Below are 22,917 nucleotides of genomic sequence, written 5' to 3'. Positions count from 1 at the left end.
TGGGCTCCACAGCTCAGAGGTTGCTTTTGGTCACAGTAGTGAGGAGGCTCATGTTGTTGTAGCATCCTGCTGTTTCTGACACGTGTTGATCCTCAGTAGGAATTGTCCTGTCACTCCACTTTAGGCTTTTTACAGCTGACTTTTGCTACACTCCTGCCGTACCTGAGATCTGCACATGTGGAAATCTGTCCACAGTCCAGGTTTTCTACATCCTGAGCCGAGGCTCACAAGTACAAGTCTGTGATGGACTCTGGATCTTTCTTAAAACAGTTGAAACAAAAAGCTGAACATTCAAACCTTCATCAAAGTGGGATTCATTGTAAGACTGTTGTATCACACTGCATTAGTTTTAGAGAGGTGGACTTCATAAAGTCACTGAGTTTATGTCACTTGCTTTTCATTGGGATGGACAGCTTAGGTCTGTGTCTGTATCTGTGTCTGTGTATCATGAGAGATACACTGATCCAATATATAGTGGATTGATATCAGCTCTGATCACTTATTAAAGTATTGATTATTGCACAGATAAACTGTCCTGTCATATGCACATTAAATATCATTTGTAGACACTTGTGTTATGAAATGGTAACAATAACATTTTATAAGCCTCCACAACTATGGAGCACTTTACCTTTGGACAAATATAAAAACATGTATATGTATATTAGTCTGAGCGTACATGAGGAAGAATGATCCCAGTCAGCTCAACACACTGAGCTTTACTCATTCAACATTTTTATCATCATATTCACAACTTACAGCACAAACATGCACATGTAGAGATCACTGACCAAAATCACAACTCACCTGCTTTGACTTCAGCTGGTTTTTGTTTTCAGATGAAACCCAAAAGAGAAAAAAGAAAACATAATGAAGTTAGAGAGTTGATGTGATATCAACATGGCAGACAGGTAAAAGTGTAAAAACTCAACTTTGTTTCTCTGTTTATTGAACACAACTGATTGGAGGAAAAATAAAGCACAGTGTCAGATTTCACAAACATCCTGTCTTAAGCTGCTGCACATTCACATTACTCCACTCTGCTACTTGAAATAACTTTACAGTAAACAGATGAAAAGCTGATGGTCACAGTCTCTGACTTCTCTATGACGAGTATTTAACGAGCTACCGGGACCTTAAAGAGAAAAAAAAGCTGTGTGGAAACAAATGGCCCACACTGTTGGTTCACACTGGCTACGTCACTAAACACTGTTGAGTAGGAGCAGAGTCTGTAAATTACATGTTACACACACACACACACACACACACACACATTCTCATGATGCTCAGATCTCATATTCAGGTTTGACTAACACTCAGATCAGATGAAACTCTGCTGTGTTAGAAAATAAATCTTATAAACAATCACACTGGAATTTATTTGAACCCTTATAAAGGTATTCTGGTCTGTGGGACCCGTTTTCAGTTTTTAGTTTAAGAAAAATGATACAAATAATAATTTTTTCAAACTAAAATTCATTGGCCTTGGCCCGGGTCTAGTGAAAGTGTGTAAAAGATCCTGGGCACCCTCATTTTCCCTTCCTCCTCTCTGGGCCTGTGAGTGTGAGTGTGAGTGAGAGAGAGAGAGAGAGAGAGAGAGAGAGAGAGAGAGAGAGAGAGAGAGAGAGAGAGAGAGACCAGGTGCACCTGTTCCCACACAAGGTTGTAAAGTTGTTGCAAAATTGGAGTACCCAACACTATCTGCACCCACATTCCCACATTTCACCCTCTGTCTTACGGGAACCAATCTTGGGGACCTGACACTATAAATAAATGTCAGCACATTTATTTTAATGTTAGAAAATGTTTAAGGAGTATGATCATTTAGTTTCAGTGTTGAATATGTAAACTTTAATAAATGTCTGCTCATTCATTAATAAAGCTAGCAGTGTGATTACTGTGCTGAGAGAAACACAAAGAGACAGCTTGTTGTTTTATTTGCTGAGAAGAATATTTACACATTAATTGTGCTGTGAGGAAGCTGCCAGACAGCACTTAGAAATATACACACAGCTGACTGGAAATCACTGCTGTATAATCCCACTATAATGTCATTTAGTGTCCTCTGTGCTGCAGTCTGCTGGTTACAACATCATACAGCACCTATCATCCAGAAACCTTTTTTAAAAAAAAACATACATCATGAAAATGTAAATTATTCTTAAGTTTTCTAACTTTAAATCTCTCTGAGTGGAGTTCTTGTTCCTTTCCTCAGGATCAGGTTGTCAACAAACATGTAAATTCAGCATCACATTTGATACCTAAGAGGTTTATTTAATCAGCTCCTGAGCAACAAAAACAGGTTTTTCAAAAAGGATGATACTGATGATTGACTAACTTTGTACTTCCATCAGGAAGGAAAGTTCACTTACTTCATGTACATCAGTGATGTGTCTGCAGAGATCAGTCTGAATCATTGTTCACATGAGCAGACTTATCTTTATGCCAGTTAACATGCACACAAAAAACAGATTAAATATGATTTCTAAAAGCCAGAATCTACTCCACTGTTAGTGATGCCTGTAACAGATGCAAATAATCCCCTTCTAATCACACTCATATGTTTGGGTCTTACCCTAAATTGACCTTATGAGAGAGTGTTTCTGAAACCATAAGCAGAGTCTACAGCCAGACCATTCCCCCAACTATCAGCCATCTTTAGCACTCCTGCTCACACTAACCTCTCTGTTGTAGTGAGGCGGGCTCTGGCTTTTACAACCTTGCTGGCCTGGGACTCGCTTGTCCACAATCACTATTGGGTCAAGGAAGTTCTTTATAATCTAAAACTTGAAAAACGTATATTTTCACTAATTGGCTTTACCAAGAAATCCCAAAGTACATGGAACCCTTTCCCCTAACCTGTCTCTGGATTTGGAAGAAGACTAAACTCTCATCTCTGCACGTCTGTCTTACAGCAGCAGCTAGCCACTCAACCAATTATGCCTTATTTTCTACTGTAAGTCAACACTGTATATGTCACTTTGTGGTAAAATCCAAATAAGAAGAGTTGGAAAAAAAGAATCTCACCATTTATAGTCACATGGGTCGTATCATTAATCTGATGGCGAATCTCCTCCTGAGTAGCAACACAGCGGTAGTCACCAGTCTTATACACAGTTATTTGGAGGGTGACGTAGAATTGGTCTCCTTGTTTTGAAACCAGAGGCTCCTCAGCTGGAAGGTTGTTTCCATCACTGTCCTGCCAGAGTAACTCAGGCTGAGGATTACCATGAGTCTTACACTGCAACAGTGCCTCCCCGTCCCTTGTTGATGTAAGGTGTTTGATATATGGCATAGGAGCTGCACCTGTGATCAAGGTATAAACAGTTTTAGCAATAAGAACATTATCATGTTATATTTAGATGTTCTTGTGTTTATCTCTTCTCTGCTTGTTTCTGTGAAATACAGTGTGAAGAGAACAACACAGAACATGTCACCACTGCAAACACTGGTGAGATTATAAGTAATAGGTTATATAGGTAAAATTGTCTTTATAAAAATGTGACTTCTTGTCATAATGTAAAATTGTATAATGTCTGCACTCATGATGTGAAATTAGACTCATATAAAATCAGAAGAATGATCCCAATCAGTTGTAATCAGTGTGTTATACCTATTTTCTAGTTAGTGAATGATTGAGGTCTGTAGGAGTCAAAGTTACAGCAGGTGTAAAATGTGGAGACCGTGACGTCATCATAATCAGGACTCACCTGGGATGTTTTCACCTGTTCTGTCTTTTAAATCACCTAAAAGGAAAAAGGAAAGCATATGTTAGAGTGTTTGTGATATCATCAACATATCAGACAGGTAATACTAGAAAAACAACTGTGCTACCCTGTTTATTGAAAACAATTGTTGAAAACTTAAAAAATAAACCACAGTCTCAGTTTTGACAAACATCTTGGCTTCACAGACACGGCTGCTTTGTGTCAGTCCCAGACGGGTTAAGGCTGGAGTACGCTGGAGTAGAAGTGACTATGCCCTAAACTTTAGCCACTACTGGCTGCTAATGGCCCTGCTTGTTCAGGCTATTCAGTCTTTTCCAGTTGATGAAATGATGTATTAAATTTCTTATCAAATGTCACAGTGTGCACTTTCTGCACACTTTGTAATCCTTTTACATAAATTACACAATAAAACAAATCAAAATCAAATCACAATCACAAAAAAACTTTTAGCCTCTCACCATCAGCACATCTGTGATGACTGGCATAATCTTAAATAAATCTGTGCTCAGCCAGCCTTTACTATGTCCCCCTAGTGTTTGGGAGGAACACTACAATTAAACCAAATCAAAATCAAATACACGGTTCCTACGAAACATATCATCTAAAAGGTCAAAGTGTTTATATCTGCTCTGAACTGAGTGTAAAGCCTGGTGTTATAGAGAGGGGCGAGACATGATCATCCTTAAATGGTGATAACAGCGCACACTTTCATACCGTCTCCCCTTCAAGACATCCATGATGTTAAAATCAGGAGTTTGAGAGAGAAGTTTCTCTTTCTTACCTCCACACACCTGAACAATCACTGCATGAAGCTGGACGTATTTAACAGGTTTTGGAAAGTGACTAAATGTATCAGACACAGTGACACAATCTGCAATGTGTCACAAATATCCAGCATGTTTGATAAAGAGGGAATCACTCCATACATGGTTGCAGCGCTGTGGGGACGAGGCCCTGCCAGATGTGTTTCTGACTATTTGACTTGAGTTCATCTGGGACTCTGAAACCAGTCACATCACTAAATTAGTGTTTTATGAACGTACTCACCAAAAACACGAAGCTCAATGTGGAATATTTGTCTTGGCTGAAGATCTGTAAATTCACAGGTGTATTCTCCTCTGTCAGACACCTTCATATTTCTGATGGTTATGGAGGCGTTGCCTGCCTTCAGTTTATCTAGAAAATGTGAGACTCGTCCTATGAACTGTGGATCTTGACCTGGAATTTCGTCGTGATGAAGGCCTCCATCATACAGATACACTCTCCTCTGATCATCTTTTCTCCACTCAAACCGCTTTAATGTAATGTCCTCCTTTGTGTTGAGTGAACAGGGTAAAATTACATCTTTTCCTTCTTCCACTCTGATGACTTTTGGCTCTGGAAGACATAAACATGTATTAATCAGGATGTTTACATGCAGAATAATCAGGTAAAGACAGACATATGGAAGTTTGTTGTCATAGCAACATATCAACTTATTTTATAACAAGAAACTTTTCTTGTTTCTTGTCATCTGGCACATTGTCTTCAACAAATCCTTTGCTCTGTCCTGCACATATCATACTTACACTGATACTGGTTTCTTTCTTATTGGGAATGGTGTGTAACTGACCAGCATGAAGTACTAAAACATTTACTTACTCTTTTATAATACATGTTATCTGCTTGTTGGCTGCCTGACAATTATTCCAAATGAAGGACGGTACATAACTTTATGTTTGGTTCAGTCACTCAATGACAATGCGTCTGCAATCGGCTCTTTCTCCTTCCATGGACTTGGTAACGTACTGGGCATAGCATAGAAAGCACATGGCTAAAGCACAAGGCTGTACAGTTAAATCAGTTTCAATGTACAAGTACTGATTTGTTCAGCTCAGTGATCGCAGCCTCCCTGACTAATTGTATGTCCACCAGGTGGCGTATTTTTACTGCGATGTTATATCATTAAACTTCTTTCTCTTACCAGGTGAATCTTTAACATGTCCTTGTGTCCTATCATTAAAGAGCAGATATTGCATCATGATGTAGTTTTATGTTTACATTATATCTGCTCTACTCTAAACTACACTAGCTGGTCTAACGGGTTTGAAACATGATCTGAATGTTGTGTTGTAGTAATATTTGTGGGAGTGTTTACAACTACAACTCAGAAGCATCTCCATAATCAGGCATTTCCTCTCAGTCTTACCCTCTAACCTAGAAAGACTCATCTATGCATTGATATCATCCAGACTGGATTACTGTAACTCGCTCTACCAACGCATCTCTCAAGCTTCCATTTCCTGCTTTACAACTGATCCTGAACACCAAGAAACAAGATCACATCATCACTATCTGTACATCTTTACACTGTCTACCGTTCATTACAGGATAACATTCAAAATTCTTCTAATTCTTCAACACTGCCAGACCTCTCAGATCCTCTCACTTTAGTATACTGGCAGTGCCTTGTTCATGAAAAGAAACTGGCACTTCTAATTGCAGATAAATGACATAAACCACAGTGGATGTGAGAAGTAACATGAGTTCAAAACATTAGTGTGAACATTGAAGGAACACAATTAATTCTGACTATTTGGTGCTACTTCTGCTCATGTGGTGTTATTTTTTATCTACACCTGGTGAATATTGTGTAAATATTCTTTGTGTTTATAGAAGATGATGTTACGATATTACAACTAGTTTGAAACCAATCATCGTCCAGTATTCATCTTAAACAAGAAACTTGAAGCCTGAGAATTGACTCTACAGTGAAGAAGGAGACATCTTGAGTCCAGTAATTAAACTTCTGAAATATATAATACTTTTAAGACTTTTTAACAGCAAACAATATTTGTATTTGTATTAAACAAACTTGTATTTGATCTTTAAGGTAAATTGATCAATTAATGATTCATGTTGTTTTTAGCCACAAGGCTGAAACATCTCCACAACTATGGGTTGGTGTCTGGAAATTTTGTAAAAACACTGCAGGTGCCCATGAATCCTTGTTATCCTTCCTCTGACATCAAATAAACAGCATATGGATAAAAATGGATAAAAGGGGATGAATACTTTTTAAGTGACAGCCTTTGGTGCCACATTCACCTCAAACCTGATCGGTTGGAAGAGTTACAGAAATGCTTCCTCATGTTTACAGTAAGATTACTGTCATTAAACTTCAAACTGTTGCTGCATGTCTGCTGGATGTGTAAATATGCAGCTGTTTATTAACATGTTTGTGATAAAGTGAAAATGTGTTTTCAGCTTGTTCAACTGTCCCCAAGTGTTAAAAATGAAATAAACTATAATAACCCAAAGATCACTTGTAGAAATAACAGCTCCTACAATTATGTTGAGAATGAAAACACTGATCAGGAGACATTCTTCATCTCCACACCCAGATAAGTAAACCCACACAAACAGGTATTTCTAACTGAAAAAACAAGAGTAGGCAAGACAGAGAGAGGAAAAGAGGGAGACTAAACACAACAAAACATATTTAAGCCTATTTTAAAAGTCATTAAATAAAAAAAAAATCATAATAAACGTGTAAACCAGCTGTGAGTAGTTCTGCTAAAGTGAAAAAACTGAAATTGTGATTAGGTGAAAGAAAATCTGGACAGTTGCTGAAATAAATAATCAATAAACTGTGAGCTACATTAAGTAGGTCTACCTCTCACCTACCTGAGTCACTTATAACACCTGTACACCTGCTGCCATCACAACTTTATTTAAAACCTACTCAGAAAGCTAACAGAGAAGATTAAATGCTGATTTTTCTGTTGTTGTGTCTTAAAAGTACAATAAAGAAACAGAGAACGTTATTGACAATGATTTGAATAGAGCTGCAACGATTATCTGATTAGTTGATTGTAAATTTCATCTCAGACTATTTTGATGGATCCTCATGACAGGATGGAGACGACACCCTGCAGCCGTCATGACGTCACATCTAAAGGTATTAAACCCTCTTATAACAGACATCCTAAATGATGATAAACATCTAAACTCTGAGTAGGTCTATTATAAGACTGTATGCAGCTGATGACGTCATTTAAACTATCCACTCATTTTTATTCTGCTTTCAGACTCCTGCATGAATTTACACATTTTAAATCAAATACAATGAATAAATGTCATTCAATGTGATTATCAGTGGAAGTGATTGGTTTTCTCACCGTTTTCAGCAGCAAACGTTGTTCCAGACCAAGTCAGGAGAGAGACACACACGAGAGGAAGAAGCTCCATAGTTGTCAGCGTCACCTGGAGATTAAACATCACTTTAACGTAAATCGGCACAAGAACAGCACAAATTACATGTAAAAATATTCCCTCTGATCAGAGCTTTATCTTCACACTAACATTTCATCTGTAGTTGTGCAAGAAATACAACTACAGGTCCTTAAATCCAACTGGTGGCTTCTTCATTTACTGTGATCACAGAAATCTCTACTCATCATGACGTGAGAAACAAAAATGTTTCAGTGTGTTTCCTTCAGCAAAGCAGCATCATTTCCACAAATTAACTCAACACGAAAGTGATATTACAGCAAAATGATTCATTTTGGGGCCATAAGTTCATGTGTCACTGTTTAGAAATGACCTCTGAACAATAGTCTTCCAGTAAGATGTATAACAAAGAACAAAAGGCTTTCAAATCCAACCACAGACTTGCTCTTTACTGTTATCACACAAACATCTGAAGGGTGCTCATCCTGACCTGCACTTCAGCAACCGACCTTTTGACTTAGTGGTGGGTTTAGCTTCTCATGACAAGATGGAGACAATACCCCAGAAAATGCCAAGAAAAGCCCAGCCTAGAACTCAAAGGCAAGAAAGAGAGAAGAGAGAATTTAACTGAAAGGAAGTCTAAAGAAACTTTAAAAAAAGACACAAGCGCAGAGTTTTTGTTATAGGTATGAGGAGTCACATTACCTTGCTAACTGCAGAACACCTGTGAATGCTGAGATCCTGCAACAGAAGTGAGAGCAGAGATTTAAAAAGATTGGTGGCTCCACCCCAGTCTAAACTTTAAGCAGGAAGGAGCTGCTGTTATGAACAAATATGGCAGAGAGACACTGATGAGAGACAACAGGAAACAGACAGTTCAGGTTAATATATGAGGAGACTGTCATACTCCAGATCTAATGAGTGAGCTTTGGGGAGCAGTAGCAGTGCTAGAAGGGGTACAATGCCTGTACCCGGGTCACAGTTTTACAGTATATCTGGGAGATAAGATAAGATGAGATGAGATGAGATAAGATAAGGTCAACTTTAATGTCCAGAGGGAAATGTGTCTTTGGTATCATACAGTTTATGTCAGTCTTCAAGCAGAGGAATGTGGCACAACGCAACCATATAAACTCTAGCCCCAGTCTGCCCTGATCAAAGATGGGACTGCTTGAATAGCAGAAAGAGAGAAAAAAATGACAGGAAAATCAGCAAAGATGAATGAACGTGCAATCATCGGACTACTGCCTGTCGAAAACCAGACAGCACATAATCTTATCAACAATGCCAGAGTGAGAGACTTTCAGTGGAAGTGAACTGAAGTGAAATGAAACGCAATATCACTCGAATTCAAGCAGAGAGTTGAGATACTCGTTACTTTAGCGGCAGACTTTAAACAGGTGAGAAGTGCTGCTGTTTACTGTCTACTAAAGGTTGTCATGCCATGACAGGAAGTTGTGTGTGTGTGTGAGTGGGTGTAGTAGTAAACACTATTGTGTCGGGTGGGAGGGGTTTAGGACAGAGCGGAGGATGGAGAGCTGCAGGAGGAGAGCTTTATTTTGAAATTCTGTTTTTTGGGGGTTTTTTTAACAGTTTGATTTAGCAGAGGCTCACACATCCTGCACCTGGCAGGCTTGAGGTGTCTCTGTGAGGCGTGCGTGTGTGTGTGTGTGTGTGTGTGTGTGTGTAAATGCTGAAGTAATGTTCCTTTTTTGAGTGTGTCAACTCCAGAGGGAGGTTTAAGCCACCTGCTAACTCCTCAATCAATGACCACTGTCACACTTTCAGCTTATATAAATATATATATATGTGTGTGTGTGTGTGTGTTTGCATGCCATCTTGGGTGCAGAGGAATATGTGTGTGTTTGCATGTATAATTATCTCAATTCATCCTGCATGCCACTACTCTTCTACATTGATATAAGCTGTATTTAATTAAAAAGAGTTAGGCATAAAGATAAAATAGAAAGTATGACTCCTGCTGTTTCCTCAGAGGCAATCTAGAAAGGAAATAAGATGAACTATGTCCTCATTCCTCTGCTTCATCTGCTGTAAACAGTTAATGCATCATGAAATGTTGTCAATATGTACTTTTGTTGTTGTAAATATACATTTAAAAATGTAACGCAAGCATTTTGTTATTCATACATTTCTGTACTTTGCTTTTATAATTAGTGTGTGTGTGTGTGTGTGTGTGTGTGTGTGTGTGTGTGGGGGGGGGTTAATTGTATGTTTTAATGTTTCTCAAATTGCATGTTTTTCTGTTTTATATAAAGCACATTGAGTTGCCATTGTGTATGAAATGCGCTATATAAATAAAACTGCCTTGCCTATTGTACACTGTAAAAGTGTGTTGTGAACCAGTTTATACTGTGAAAAAAAGGAGTATTTAAAGAGACTGTTTATTGATATAAATTGTAAAGAATATTTGTGTTTGTCAATAAATATTTCGCATTAGAAATCCATATCTACTGAAGTTTCTGAAGTGACGAACTCAAGATTTCTATAACAATATTAATGTGAAAAAAGAAGGCAGAATGTATTCATGTTAGATAACCTGCTGTCTGAACCTGTAATGTTTCTGTAGTTATACACCAGGAGAACAACAACTTATTGAACACTAACATGTTTTATTAACTGACAGGTTTATATAGAACAGTTATCGCTGTCTCCCTGACTGACTGTATATATACGTACCGCCACCAGGTGGCGTAGTTTTACTGTAAAATTAAATCAGATCTCTTAGCAGGTGCACTATTGAAGTATCATTGCGTCCTATCAGTAAAAAGCGTATACATTCAATTTCAACCAATAAAAGTGTGTTTAAGAGTAAATGAAGCCTTACCTAATTTAATTAAACCACTTTTTAAAATGTGTGTTTTTATCTTCCTGTAGGATGATGACATTATTTTATCAGTCAGCTGACTCACTGCTGGGGAAAAATAGCTGAAGACATACATCAATGTGCCATCTCCACTTCTCCATATAGTTTTGGTTTTGGTTGAGGAGGAGCAATAAAACAAATATAATAAATTGGTGTGATCATTACCATCAATAAATTAGGAGCTATACCACCTCAGTGTTTATAACATCTAAACACCTGCTGCCATTTGTTTAAATACTACTTAACAAGCTAAGAGAGAAGATGCAAATGAAAAAAATCTATTTATGAAGCCATATAGGCCTAATCTAGGCCTATATGGCTTCTCTCTTATAAGATATTGACAATGATTTGAATAGAGCTGCAAAGATTAACTGATTAGTTGATTGTAAATCTAATCTCAGACTATTTTGATGGATCCTCATGACAGGATGGAGACAACACCCTGCAGCCATCATGACGTCACATCTAAAGGTATTAAACCCTCTTATAACAGTATGACATCCTAAATGATGATAAACATCTAAACTCTGAGTAGGTCCCATTATAAGACTGTATGCAGCTGATGACGTCATTTAAACTATCCACTCATTTTTATTCTGCGTGCTTTCAGACTCCTGCATGAATTTACACATTTTAAATCAAATACAATGAATAAATGTCATTCAGTGTGATTATCAGTGGAAGTGATTGGTTTTCTCACCGTTTTCAGCAGCAAACGTTGTTCCAGACCAAGTCAGGAGAGAGACACACACGAGAGGAAGAAGCTCCATAGCTGTCTGCGTCACCTGGAGATCAAACATCACTTTAACATCTCTATATAACGAAGCTTTAGCCGCTCCTCACAGCCTCACTGCTTCATCCAAAAACACTTTCGATTCCTCGACTTAAACGCCAACAGCACACCCGGCACAGCCCTGTCACAATAAAAGCGTCAGTGATGGGTAAACAGCGGCCTGCGGGACAAATCTGGTCTAATATCATCATCATCATCATCATAAATGTGCAGTAGATAACAATATAAATACAAGGCTCACCTACATCCCAATAAAAAAAACACAGCTGGAAACATCTGGACCATGGTTGAACTTCATTGTCCTGCTGTATATTAACTATTATGACTCATGAATTGTGCACAAGAACAGCACAAATGACATGTGAACATCCTCCCTCTGATCAGAGCTTTATCTTCACACACTTCATCACTTTTGTTTCTCTTATCAAAGTTTGAACAGACAGAAACATTCAAATCAGTCACAACATACAGTTTGACATTTTTCATGTTTTATTCAAATGATTGAATAGAAAAGAAGAGCCTGAAATGACATGAAACCCTGCAAGTGCAACATAAACAACATAAACATACATGAACTTTCAGCTCAATTCAAATATCACAGTCAACAACAGTTTATAGTTCAGTATGAAACTGTACCTGACTGATTCTGGCTGAGCACACTATATAATATATAAATATAATATTGACATTATTCAAAGCTTAACAGCAGGTTTTATTTCAGTACAGTCTGACTCAGTGAGGATCTTTAAGAGCAGTATGATAATATTTGATAAATGGATGCATTTATATGCTGCTTTTATCCAGCGTGCTTTAAAATGTTCCTCTCATTCACTCATTAACACTCACAAACACACTGATGGCAGCCAGCTAGCATGCAGGCTGCAGGTCTGAACATCACGAGTCATTTGGGGTTCAGTGTTTAGTTCAAGGACACTTTGACATGATGACAGGAGCAGCAGGGATCCAACCGGACCACCGCTGGCACACATTTCTACTTTATCTTTTAAAGTGTGACTGACTACGATGGTTGTTTATTTCAGCTGAGGATCAGAGATCAAATGTAGTCCATCACAACTACAACAGTTCTCATTATTCATTGATATTTATTAATAATGTTAGAATGGTCAAGCTACAAGTCACATTATAAAGGTTTTAATCTCTTTGAGGTTCAGGCAGCTGAAACTGTTCTGTTCTCTGGTTTTTGGGTATTTCAGTGTTTTCTATTTGATATCATGTTGTGAGCTACACTGCCCCCTCCTGGTCCTGCTGCAGTAAGACAGGAAGCTTCATCTTAAAGTTAACAGGTTTATACAGTCGTCTGTTTCTATCTTTAACTCTAAAACCAGACCTCAACTTAAAAACCAGCCTTTGGATAAATGAGGACAAAATGCTCCAAAAATGTTTTCACTGTTTTGGTTTAAAACTCAAACTGATCCTCACAAACATCAAAAGATACAAGAGCACACACACTTCAGCAGCAGAGTTCAAGGCACATTGTTGAGCAGGAAAGCCTCAAGTTGATTATGTTGACTGGTTTGTTGAATCACAATATATCTGCCTGCAGGAGAGAAAACACAATTACATTAAAGAAAATCCTAATGTTGGAAACAAAAGTCCTTCAGTTAATAAACACATTAACTACATTGTGTCCTTTTAGATATGTTTGAATTACAACACGTGTAAGACATAATTATCTAATCACAGTGTGTCACTGTTTGTTTTGTGTGTTCAACTTTTAAAAAAGTTAAAACTTGCAAAATTAACTGTCTTGAAATGTAAAATTCAAGCCCTTCACTTTAAAGTATATGAACTGAGTTAATCAGAAAACATGGACAGAACTGAATGATATTCAAAATGTTGTATAAATGAACAACTACTTATTATATTTGCTATTAATTTCAAACTTATAGATTAATGTAGACTTGTGGATTGGAAGCCAAATAATCTGTTGTCTGCTCATTATGATTATATGGATAAAATATATTATTTAAACTCACCTTTCCTAAAACCCTTTTTTACAAGCACAGCTAGAACAGTAACACCAAGAACACCATCAACAAAAAGAGTTTGAGAACTGAACCAGCAACCAGTCCACTGGCAGAACCTGAAACAGATAAGAAGGTAAAGTAAGAGTCAGAATCAAAGAGTCCATCATGTTCAGACATCATAACCTACACAAAGAGAACAACTAAAGGTGTGCATGCTCCTAAAATCTCCAATGATTGACAGATTAGATTGACAGTAAAATGATCCATTTTTAGTCACAAAAGCTCACAGAAGAATCTTTTTCATTTTAGTAAACTGTGAAACAACAGATAAGGTCATGATTCCTGAACCTGAAATTGTTGAAATTGTTTCCTTCCTGTCCGGTTTATGTGTTACACGCTATAAAGCCAGCTAATATTATATTCCTAATGTGTATCACTGAATGATAAGTAAGTTATGTTAATTGTCTGTGTCACAACCATTTATTGATTTATATACATTTTACTGTATTTATAGAAGCTACAGTAAATGGCAGTTATGTCACTCGTTAGCATTATGCTAACATTTCCCATAACGGTTATGGTTTTCCGTTTTTAGTGCTACAACAAAGTTATTTTATCATCAGCAGCCACAGTGATATTCGCATCCATCTTCTGAGCAGTTTCCTCCTGCTGGGCTCCACAGCTCAGAGGTTGCTTTTGGTCACAGTAGTGAGGAGGCTCATGTTGTTGTAGCATCCTGCTGTTTCTGACACGTGTTGATCCTCAGTAGGAAGGATGTTTCAATCACTGTCCTGTCACTCCACTTTAGGCTCCAGGTTTTCTACATCCTGAGCTGAGGCTCACAAGTACAAGTCTGTGATGGACTCTGGATCTTTCTTAAAACAGTTAGTGTTAGAAAATGTTTAAGGAGTATGATCATTTAGTTTCAGTGTTGAATATGTAAACTTTAATAAATGTCTGCTCATTCATTAATAAAGCTAGCAGTGTGATTACTGTGCTGAGAGAAACACAAAGAGAGAGCTTGTTGTTTTATTTGCTGAGAAGAATATTATTTGAAGTTAGTTCTGCTTGTAATGAACCAACAGCCAGCTGCTTCACAAGCAGCGAATGAAACGTCAAGAAATCACATGATCAAACATGTTGGTCATCTACGACCCTCACTGATGAGTAATGGATGAAGATCAAGTTTAAGGTTAATTTATGGTTCTTTGACCTTTTGACCTCATGGGTGGTGTGACAGGTTAAACTATTTTTGTGTAAGTAAAAAAAAAGAAAATACTAATAAGAACCATCTCACCGTGAATATACTTGTGGGTCTCTGCATAAATCTGATGGCGAATCTCGTCCTGAGTAGCTACACAGCGGTAGAGATCGGTCTTGTTCACAGTTATTTGGAGGGTGACGTTGAATTGGTCTCCTTGTGTTGAAACCTGAGGCTCCTCAGCTTTAAGGTTGTTTCCATCACTGTCCTGCCAGAGTAACTCAGGCTGAGGATTACCATGAGCCTCACACTGCAGCCGTGCCCAGTCCTTTGTTTCTTTAAGTGATATGATGTATGGTTTTAGAGCTGAACCTGTAATAGAAGTATAAACAGTTTTTTTTACATCATAAAATTTTATTTAGAGGTTTTTGTGTTTATCTCTTCTCTGTTTGTTTATGTGGATTACAGTCCAAAACAGTCATTACATAAAATTATAAAATATATAAATGTCTGCACTCATGACGTGAAATTACACATATGCAAAACTAGAAAAATGATCCCAATCAGTTTCACACAGTGTGTTATGCAGATGTTCTAGTTAGTGAATGATTGAGGTCTGTAGGAGTCAAAATTACAGCAGGTGTAAAACGTAGAGACAGTGACGTCATCATAATCAGGACTCACCTGGGATGTTTTCACCTGTTCTGTCTTTTAAATCACCTAAAAGGAAAAAGGAAATCATAATTATGTTATAATGTTTGTGACATCATCAACATAGCAGACAGATAATACTAGAAAAAAATAACTTTGTTAATCTGTTTATTGAACTAAACAAAGAAAAATGAAACTAGAGTCTCAGTTTTCATAAACATCTTGGCTTCAGGGAAATTAACTACTGTAGGTCTTACAACGTGTCATCTAAAGGTCAAAGTGTTTATATCTGCTCTGAACTGAGTGTAAAGCCTGGTGTTATAGAGAGGGGTGAGACATGATCATCCTTTAAATGGTGATAAGACATCAAGACATCCATGATGTTAAAATCAGGAGTTTGAGAGAGAAGTTTCTCTTTCTTACCTCCACACACCTGAACAATCACTGCATGAAGCTGGACGTATTTAACAGGTTTTGGAAAGTGACTAAATGTATCAGACGCAGTGACACAATCTGCAATGTGTCACAAATATCCAGCATGTTTGATAAAGAGGGAATCACTCCATACATGGTTGCAGCGCTGTGGGGACGAGGCCCTGCCAGATGTGTTTCTGGCTACTTGACTTGAGTCCATCTGGGACTCTGAAACCAGTCACATCACTAAATTAGTGTTTTATCAAAGTACTCACCAACAATAAGCTTCATGTGGAATATTTGTTCTGGATTAAGATCTGGAAATATACAGGTGTAGACCCCACTGTCAGCCACCTTCGTGTTTCTGATCGTTATGGAGGCGTCGCCTGACTTCAGTTTATCTGGAAAATGTGAGACTCGTTTATCTTTATTTGTAATGATGATATTGGAAGGATCACGTCCATTATACTGGAACACCTGCTTCTCATCAGCTTTGCGATGATCTTTCCTCCAGTCAAAGAGCTGTGAAGAAATGTCCTGCTTGCTGCTGAGTGAACAGGGTAGAATGATAGTACCATTCTCTTTCACTCTGATGACTTTTGGCTCTGGAAAACAAAAACACATATTAATCATTATGTTTACATGCAGAATAATCAGGTTAAGACAGACATATGGAAGTTTGTTGTCATAGCAACATATCAACTTATGTTATAACAAGAAACTTTTCTTGTTTCTTGTCATCTGGCACATTGTCTTCAACAAATCCTTTGCTCTGCTCTGCACATATCATATTTACACTTGTTCATATTTCACTTTTTTACATCTATTTATGTTTTATCTGTTTTTGTCTTTTACATTTAGTTTTCTCTTATTCTTATTTTTCACGTTATTATATTATTCTAGTGTTTTATCACAACCTGAGGAGAACAACACACACATTAATAAATATGAACATTTAACTCTTTAACTTTTTTCCAAAATGATGATGATCTTCAGCAGTGACTAAGTCATCAGACTATCTCTGTCTGCACATCCAACACACTAATAAATATTACACCTGGTTGAACAAATGAGTGAGAGAAAGAAAGAGAAGCAGGAGAGAGCGCTGCAGATGGAAGAGGAAAACTCAACTAAACAAAGTCAAACTTCATTTCCCAGAATTCATCCTGATTACTAGGAGCTAAATAAAAAGACAGTAAGGACGAAGCTCTGAACTCCACTCAGACAGCGAGCACACCCAGAGTTCATCTACTATACTGCAGAAATATCACTGTCCACTAATATAAAGCATGTTTGATACAGAAGATGGAGTTTCCACAGACACAGCTGCTCCACCATGAGGACCACGCCCCCACCTGTTTCTAGCTATGACGGATCATTAGAGATACTGTAGAAAAGGCTCCATGTGAACTCTATCCCAGTAACAATGTATGGCTTCATTATAGTGGTAAACATTTCACTGCTTTTATCAGAGGACACTTTACACTAAACTGCTGTCTCATTAGAGCTCTGAGTCCTGATTGGCTGAGGCACACAGACCTGCCAGAGGTTAGTTGGACTGCAGCTTATCAGCAGGACAAAAGCAGCATTAGACCTCAGCAGAGCCTCAGTCCATCACCAGCACACTCATACTGGTTTCTGTCTGGTTGGGACTAGTGAGGAACTGACCAGCATGAAGTGCTAAAACACTAAAACCACACAGCTTGATGCTCATGTGTTTGTCTGTTGGACAAACAAACAGAATGATAGAGTTCATTCAGAAAGTTTTATCCTCATTATTGTCAGCAGACTTTGACTCGTGTACATCAACTACTCTGAGTTTTTTTTAGTTCTGAAGGTTTGTGTTTGGTTGAACATTAAACATTAAAATATGGAAATGTTTCAGATGCTGAATCAGGATGAGCTGACTGCTAAAGAGTGTATTAAAGAGTGGAGTGTGGCGCCATCTGCAGGCTCAATGTGGAGGCTCACTGACATTAAACAATATCGACAGGAGCGTCCTGACCAAGACAACAGCACCATATAACATATACTGTAGGTTAGATTATATAACACAGACCTGGATTGGTCACATTCTTTATATATGTAAAATATAATTTTGTTTTTCATATTGTATTTATGTAATTGACACATATTTCATATCTTCCATTTTTTAGGGAGTCAAATAAATGCAATGGAGTAGAAAGTACAATATTTCCCTCTGAAATGTAGTGGAGTGAAAATATAAAGTAGCATCAAATAAAAATACTCAAGTAAAGTACAAGTATCTCAAACTTGTTCTCAAGTGCATCACTTGAGTAAATGTATTTGGTTACTTTCCACCACTGTGTATTTCTGTACAGATTGTAAAGCTCTCTGAGGCATTGAGCACCAGCACTTTAATATATAACTGTTTTCTCCTTGAACAATCAAGTTTGTATTTGTCAGTAAATTATGTTGCATAAGAAATCCATATTTAATGAAGTTTCTGAAGTGATGAGCTCAAGATTTCTATAACAATATTAATGTGATAAAAGAAGGCTGAATGTTTCTGTGAAGCCCAGTATTCATGTTAGATAACTGCTTCCACTTTTCTAATATGCACTAATTAGAAACCCCTCTGGTATGAAAAAGTGTGTGAATGTGATTTTTGGGACAGAAAACCATCAGATATACAGTAGTTCACTACATGTAGCTGAACTACAGTGGACAACAGAGTATGTTGAAATACAGTTATGTGAATGAGATCATATCCTGTAAAAGTCTACAATAGTCAAAATGAAAACTCTCTATTATTGGCAAACAGGTCTATTGATGGAAATTACTAATTGGTTCTGTTAATAATGACATTAAAGCTAATTGAATATGTTTTCTGTTCCACTATCACAATCTAACAGTAGATGTCTTGGCTCCTGGGCTTTTATTGAACATTATGTGAAGGGGTTAAGAAACACTTCCTGTGTCCACTATGCGGCGCTAGAGAACACACACCAATTATATGTCATGTTGTAGTATGAATTTCATGTAAGTCAGATGATGTTTGTCATATAAGGTTGACTTCCTGTGTCCAGTAAGTAGTGCTATGAATATGAGTCAGTATTGACACATAAACATGTTCAGGGTGGAATTTAGTGCACGATAAATATTGGGGTTATAAGGACTTCCTGTTTTATGGTGAAACACCAAAATACCGCCCACCAGGTATAACAGAGGGGAAATATTTTGATTTGAAGTTTTCTCTCTTTGTTTTTAGATTTATTTAGGTTTCTTTGCCTTTATTCATATAGTAACTGGCAGAGATGCTGATAGGAAACAAGGAGAGAGAGAGGAGAATGACCTGACAGACAGTTTGGTCCCCCTAACTTTTTTTTGCATGTGGACACGATACATCTGCATACCAAATTTCGTTCTCCTACATCAATCTGGACATTTATGCCACAGATGCATTTTGCTGCCCATTTCTGGGACCCATAAAATATAAACGTTTCCACCACGTCTGACGTGTATGCAAGTTTTCGTGCATGTTTAGGCTGCCGTTGTTTTCAAAGCAAAGAACGCAGAGCTTTTTCTACAGATATGATAGAGCTCAGGCCCTGTGTAACACCTCAGTGGTACGAGCACAGCATCACGTGGGCAAGCTTTTTTGTGAACGTGCACTTCCTTTGCTGTTTGGGGGGGGGGGGGGGGGGGGTCTGTTAGATGGGAAACTGAGCTCGATGTAACACTGTCTGTGATGCACCCGCAAAGCAACAGCAAGAGTGATGTGTCCCTCCATGGATTTAGATTCTTTATAAGAATTAACTTTCCACTGAAAAAATTAAGTTTATTTTGGCAACTTATCTCACTTCAGAGAACATCAGATATGTAAGCAATGTTTTAATTCACATTGGTTGTTCATTACAACAGCACAAAGAATGACAGGAATGAAAGGTAATGCCTCCCACATCGTAGAAGAATGATATTTTTGCGGCGTACCACTTTTTGCCGCTCTTCAGTGTGTTCATGGCGTTATAACAGTATGACATCCTAAATGATGATAAACATCTAAACTCTGGGTAGGTCTATTATAAGACTGTATGCAGCTGATGACGTCATTTAAACTATCCACTCATTTTTATTCTGCGTGCTTTCAGACTCCTGCATGAATTTACACATTTGAAATCAAATACAATGAATAAATGTCATTCAGTGTGATTATCAGTGGAAGTGATTGGTTTTCTCACCGTTTTCAGCAGCAAACGTTGTTCCAGACCAAGTCAGGAGAGAGACACACACGAGAGGAAGAAGCTCCATAGCTGTCTGCGTCACCTGGAGATCAAACATCACTTTAACATCTCTACTATGACTCATGAATTCTGCACAAGAACAGCACAAATTACATGTGAAAATATTCCCTGTGATCAGAGCTTTATCTTCACACTAACATTTCATCTGTAGTTGTGCAAGAAATACAACTACATGTCCTTAAATCCAACTGATGGCTTCTTCATTTACTGTGATCACAGAAATCTCTACTCATCATGACGTGAGAAACAAAAACGTTTCAGTGTGTTTCCTTCAGCAGAGCAACATCATTTCCACAAATTAACTCAATTTGAACTCAAAACGAAAGTGATATGCCAATAAAATGATTCATTTTAGGGCCATAACCTGTGTCACGGTTTAGAAATGACCTCTAAACAATAGCCTTCTGTATCCAGAAAGATGTATAACAAAGAACCACAGACTTGTTCTTTCCTGTTATTACACAAACACCTGGATGCTGCTCATCCTGACCTGCACTTCAGCAACAGAAACAAAAGCTTTTGAGGCTGATTTCTTCAAAATAACAGGGTACCACTTTCTGATAACACACTGTTTATAAGCAGTAATTAATTAACTAGAGAATAATTTATTTATACTTTACAACCCATTACTATGCATACTGTCATTTTGGATTAGGGTTGTGAAAAATCACTCTTTTTATGCTTAATTGTTCAGGAAGACATCACCCATGTTCAACTACTGCAGAATTTAATTATTTGCATTAAATATAAATATGATTAAATATGATTAAATATGATTAAATATGACGGCAGATCGTAGAAACACTAAAACTCTATTAATGACTTATAACCATTTATAAGTGTAAATGTTTCACACTTTTGACAAGTCATCAGGTCTTAAAAATCATTAATAAATAGTCGTAGTATTCATTCACCATGTATTAATGTCTTTACAAAGAGTTCCTTATCAGAAAGTGATACCAGTGAGAAGAGAGAGGAGCAAGATTCAAAAAAACAAAACCATTTAACTTTCTCAGTTTTGTGGTTACTATATTTTAAGTTGTGGTAAGCAGTTTCTCAGAATTAGTGGTGTGTTTATCTTGTCATGACAGGATGGAGACAACACCCTGCACCCCCCCCCCCCCTCCCCCGCCCCCTTTCCAGCAGTTATGATGCCCTCTAAAATGATTAACCCCCTCCAGGTAATACATCATGGCAGCTCCTAAAAATTATTCTGGACATTGAAACACTGAGTAGATCTATGATAAGACCTCTGACATGGAGGATACTCAGACTTATTGTTTAAAGTTACTTCGTTTGAACATGATTGTCAGTTTAAGGAGAACAGAAAGAGTAGATGTCTGTGCCACATCTCAGTAAACATCTGTAGTCATGTCCAATTTAGCATTAAATTCCAATCAGTCACATCATGTGATGAAAACATCAGACTGGTTGAGAAAGTAAACAGTTAGGGGAGAAAATGAAGCGGATAAAAAGTTGTTGGAGAGTACGCAGAGACCCCCTAAAAAAAGGGAAAATGCCAGGAAAAGCCCAGCCTCGAACTAAAGGGAAAGAAAGAGAGAAGAGAGAATTTAGCTAAAAGGAAGTCTAAGAAAACTTAAACAAAAGACACAAGTGCAGGGTTTTTGTTACAGATATGAAGAAAAGTCACATTACCTTGCTAACTTCAGAAAACCTGTGAATGCTGAGATCCTGCAACAGAAATGCAGCAGAGATATAATTTGTGACGCATTTAAAAATATTGGTGGCTCCACCTCAGTCTAAACTTTAAGCAGGAAGGAACTGCTGTTGTGAACAAATATGGCAGAGAGACGCTGATGAGAGACAACAGAAAACAGACAGTTCAGGTAAATATGCGGATATGAGGAGACTGTCATACTCCAGATCTAATGAGTGAGCCTTGGGGAGCAGTAGCAGTGCTAGAAGGGGTACAATGCCTGTGCCTGGGTCACAGTTTTACCAACAGCATCTTTCTCACAGGAAGCTTCATTTGATTAGTAAACCTCTAGTTCCAGTCTGCCCTGATCAAAGGAATAACACCAAAACATCTCTTTTGGTGGGGATGAATAAACTCAGGCGTCCACAATGAGAGATTGTAAAAAGCAGGGTGTTGATGGATACTTTGGTAAATTACCAATCCATGCTAACGTCATTTTGATGAACAACAAAATATCGATTCAAACCAAGCGAACAAGCCAGAAACAATGTCCCATTCACCAGCACGGTTTAGAAGTCTGTTGCCCCCCTGGATTACAACCAATAATTTATAGTCATCTTATACAGGATGGCAGCAGGAATGGCAACCCTGCAAGCAAAGATAAGTGACTTCCTTTCTGCCTCTCAGGAAGCCGTTGAGCCGTTTATAGGTGGAGAGATGCAATGCTTTACCTCACACAGCATGAAAAGGGTGTGAGCACATTATATGAAAAGGAATAACTGTAATAAGAAATAAGTGTAATACAACTCAAATAAAACAATTCCCCCACACAAACAACAATAAAAGTTGACTTATTGATTCATCAACATCAAAGAACATTCAAAATGTTGTTACACACAGACAGTGGCTCTTCTTTGTATTAAAACACTTGACAATTGCTACATATTTAAAATTATTCCAAGTATTAACATTTATGTAATAAAACTGAGAAATAACCACTATGAACACAAAAACTGATGAGGTATAAAAGCAGAAACTGTGAAATATAAAATCTTCCAGTTTAACTTTAAATGCTGTAGTTAAAATCAGTAACAACAGCTTTAAAAAGTCTGCAGGTTTTCTTC

The 22,917-nt window shown here is 37.6% G+C and overlaps 1 protein-coding gene across 1 annotated transcript; it reads right to left on the bottom strand.

Moving 5' to 3' along the window:
• Window positions 1–216: 216 nt before the first annotated feature.
• LOC128355817 (programmed cell death 1 ligand 1-like) lies at window positions 217–21,868 on the bottom strand. The gene is made up of 6 exons (XM_053316180.1): window positions 21,793–21,868; window positions 20,074–20,158; window positions 16,147–16,476; window positions 15,491–15,526; window positions 14,903–15,178; window positions 217–256 (listed from the first exon to the last, which is right to left on the bottom strand). The coding sequence occupies exons 2-6, from the start codon at window positions 20,141–20,143 to the stop codon at window positions 225–227; spliced, it is 744 nt and encodes a 247-aa protein (XP_053172155.1). The 5' UTR covers window positions 20,144–20,158; window positions 21,793–21,868; the 3' UTR covers window positions 217–224.
• Window positions 21,869–22,917: the final 1,049 nt, after the last annotated feature.

The sequence above is a fragment of the Scomber japonicus genome, chromosome 3 (genome assembly GCF_027409825.1).
Source record: "Scomber japonicus isolate fScoJap1 chromosome 3, fScoJap1.pri, whole genome shotgun sequence".
NCBI lineage: Eukaryota > Metazoa > Chordata > Actinopteri > Scombriformes > Scombridae > Scomber > Scomber japonicus.
Note: the sequence above shows the minus strand (reverse complement) of the source record. Positions and strands in the feature narration are given on the sequence as shown.

Bases quoted from the DNA above. Each gene is read 5' to 3' on its own strand.
- LOC128355817 (XM_053316180.1), bottom strand. From the start codon at position 20,143: ATGGAGCTTCTTCCTCTCGTGTGTGTCTCTCTCCTGACTTGGTCTGGA. The intron at 15,527-16,146 runs GTGAGTACTTTG...TTTTCCTTTTAG, and splicing joins CCACATGAAGCTTATTGTTG to GTGATTTAAAAGACAGAACA. The intron at 257-14,902 runs GTGAGATGGTTC...GTTTTAAGAAAG, and splicing joins GACCCACAAGTATATTCACG to ATCCAGAGTCCATCACAGAC.